Source organism: Octodon degus, unplaced genomic scaffold, assembly GCF_000260255.1.
Source record: "Octodon degus isolate 3935 unplaced genomic scaffold, OctDeg1.0 scaffold00358, whole genome shotgun sequence".
NCBI lineage: Eukaryota > Metazoa > Chordata > Mammalia > Rodentia > Octodontidae > Octodon > Octodon degus.
The window spans coordinates 696574-699763 of NW_004524934.1; the positions used below are offsets into that span (position 1 = coordinate 696574).

At 30.9% G+C, this 3190-nt stretch overlaps 1 protein-coding gene across 1 annotated transcript in view; it reads left to right on the forward strand.

The window, feature by feature from the left end:
* The window catches only part of LOC101562315 (olfactory receptor 6C6-like), a 4617-nt gene that overhangs the window by 1098 nt on the left and 329 nt on the right, over nucleotides 1–3190 (forward strand). The window contains exon 2 of the mRNA XM_012513200.1: nucleotides 1871–1936. Within this exon, the coding sequence (XP_012368654.1) occupies nucleotides 1871–1936 (66 nt within the window). The remainder of the gene's footprint in view (nucleotides 1–1870; nucleotides 1937–3190) is intronic.

Below are 3190 nucleotides of genomic sequence, written 5' to 3' on the forward strand. Positions count from 1 at the left end.
AAAAAAAAATCAATTACATCAAAGATCCAACCATCATTAAGATAGCTATACAATTTTAACATGTACTAGAATGTCTCCTCTTCTTTCCTTTTCTGTGCACAGCTTGCTCACCTCCTGAACTCTTCCTGGAAGATAGCAATATTATTATCAATTTGAGAAAATTCTTGGAAGTGTTCACTGATAATTATAGTAAAAAATCTTCTGATGTCACACATCTTCTGATAAGTAAAATCACCAACTAGAACACTAAAAATGAATTTCCTTTGCCTGTGAATTGTTTTAGACCAAAAAGCAAGGCGTGGCACATCCAATTGTAAAAATAGCCATTAAGGAAGTGCAAGTATTTTTTGGAAATATTAAGATTATTATTTTTTAGACTATGTTTGTAACATAATAAATTATTTAATTGTGGGAAATTGATACAGATATTCATCACAGCTTGGTGATTGCTATTTCTAAGTTTTCTCCCCTTTTTGTCTTCCCTTATCTCCAGATCCCTTCATATCTCCACAAAGTCTGTCATTTTCTGTCATTTATGTTTTGCTTTGCTCTTTAAATTATTGATGGCTTCAGTTTTTCATATGAAAGAAAGTATACATATTGGACTTTCTGTGCCTTATTTATTTCACTTAGCTTCTGTGTCTAAAGGTGCACTTAATATCCTACAAATGACACATCTATCATTCCTTATAGTTGAGCAGTATTTTACAGTATTTATGGATTTGCAGTACTTATACATTTTCTTTATGTATTTACCTGTTGATGGGCATGTAGAGTACTTCTAAGATATTGAGTGTATATGTTTATCACTATAATATAATTTCTTTAAATCTTCAGATGTCCAGAAAGATTATGATGCTGTCAAATGGAATTTTTATGGTTATTTTTGTTGAGGAAATTCCATACACTATTTCATAGAGGTTGTAGGAGTTTGCATCTCCACCAAAAATGCTGAAGCTTCCATTTTTCCACCAAACCTCACCAACAGCATTAGTTGTCTTTTGTTTTGTTTTAAGTTGTTTCTAATAGCTATTCTTTCTGGAATAAAATGGATTGCTCCCATTTACTTTTTAAAAGCCTCTAATTTACCTTTCTTTATACCTTAGTAATACTCTAACGTATAAAAATACCACATCATTTTTATCCATTCCTTAGTTGATGGGCATGTGGGTTATTTCCAAGATTTAGCTATGACAAGTTGGGCTGCTATTAACATAGGTGCACACGTATCATTGTGTTTTGATGCTTTATGTCAATGTGTTGTTGATTTGCATTTCCTTTGTGGGAAAAGATGCTGAGTATTTTTAATATACTCATTTATCACTGGTACTACAAATTTCAAATTTGGGAGTGTACATTTGAAGTTCTTTATCCATTTTTTAATTTTATTTATTTATAAAGTGTTGATTCATACTATGCAGCTCAGACTCATAGTGATACCCCTTTTTTCAGCCTCCCAGAACTGGGATTACAGGTGTGCACCAAGTTTGATCTGTTGAGCTATCTCGCAGATCATTATTATATCTATTCTTGATATCAGGAATAACTGAATATATTCCCATTCTATAGGTTGCTTCCTTTTGTTGGTTATTTTCTTTGCTATTCAGAAACTGTTGATTTTCTTGTGCTGACTTTGCTTTTTATTCAATATTTGTTTTTATTTTCTAAAAATTTTAATGCCAAAGAAATAGCAATGGGACAGTTTCAACACAGGTTAGTAAGACAGTTACAATAATTAATACATTGCATATTGTTTTCATAGTAGCTATTCATAGTACAAGACGCACACATGATGTCTTGTCTAAAAACTATTAGTACAAATATTTTTTTCTCGTTGAACTAAGAGAAAGTAGTTGTATATATTTTATTTTATTTTGTTTTATTTTATTTTAAGAGCAAAATCAAAAGCAAAAACAAGTAGAAGAAACAAAATAACATACAAGATTTCCTATGTTACAGATTTTAAAACAACAATAGCACATTAATGATTTTATATTATCTATTTTTATCATAAAATCTGTTGTTCAGATTAAAATGTAAAGTTATGCAAGATTAGACAAATAGTTGAATATTAATACTTGCTCTGCGAACTAAGCAACTATACTGAGGAAAGCAATGTGTAATGCAAAAACCATGGTTGAATACCTCTCTTGGTCTTCTAAATGTGTGCCATTTCTCATGCCTTATCAATTGTTATTATACTCTCTTTAAAAGAATTATTGTAAAAGTAAAAGATGAGAAGAAAAAAAGTAATGATTTTTGTGTTGGTTTTATATCTTGCTACTTTTACCAATTTGTTTAAGAGTTATAAGAGATTTTGAGTGAAGTTCATTAGGTCTTCCATGTAAGGAATCAAGTTACCTGTGAATAAAGTTTAATTAGACATCTTTGCTTACATGCATTCTTTTATGCCTCCTCTTGTGTGATTGCTCTGGTTAAATTTTTGAGTACCATATTGAACAAGAACAATGGAGTACATATATTAGACTTGTTCCTGATCTTCATGAATTATTTTTTATTTTTCCACATTTAATATGATACCTTCAGTGGGTTTATCATAAAGTTTTTAAACTGTTTGAGATAATACCTTTGTATGCCTACTTTTATCAGAGATTTTATCATGAAGAATGTTGTACTTTATCTGTTTCATCTGTATCTATGTGGGTGAAATTGCGAGTGTTTTCCTTGCTTTTGTTTTTTTGATGTGCTTCCCTTCATTTGCTATATTGCATTTATTAATTTAAATATGTGGGACTGTCTTTAAATTATTATAATGAAGCCGGGGAGATGGTTCAGTGCAATAAGCACTTGCCTGGCAAGCACAGGGGCCTGAGTTCAATCCCCGGTTCTGCTAAATAAATAAATAAAAATAAAATGTTTTTTAAAAAATAAATTATTATAATGAAGCCAACTTGTTTATGATATGTAATCTTTTGCGATATTTATGCTTTAGATACAAAATGCTCCACAGTGTTTCACATGTTTGGAAGCTGACTGAATTGCAGGTTATTGTTACACTTTATTAATTAATATATTTGTTCATTGATGGGTGTAATCACTGAAAAATTGATGGTACAAGGTGAGGCCTGGTTGGAGACATATCACTGGGATTATGATATGCAAGAGGATATACTTGTTACCCAAATCTCCTCTCTATCTCTGTCTCTCTCTGTCTCTCTCTGTCTCTGTC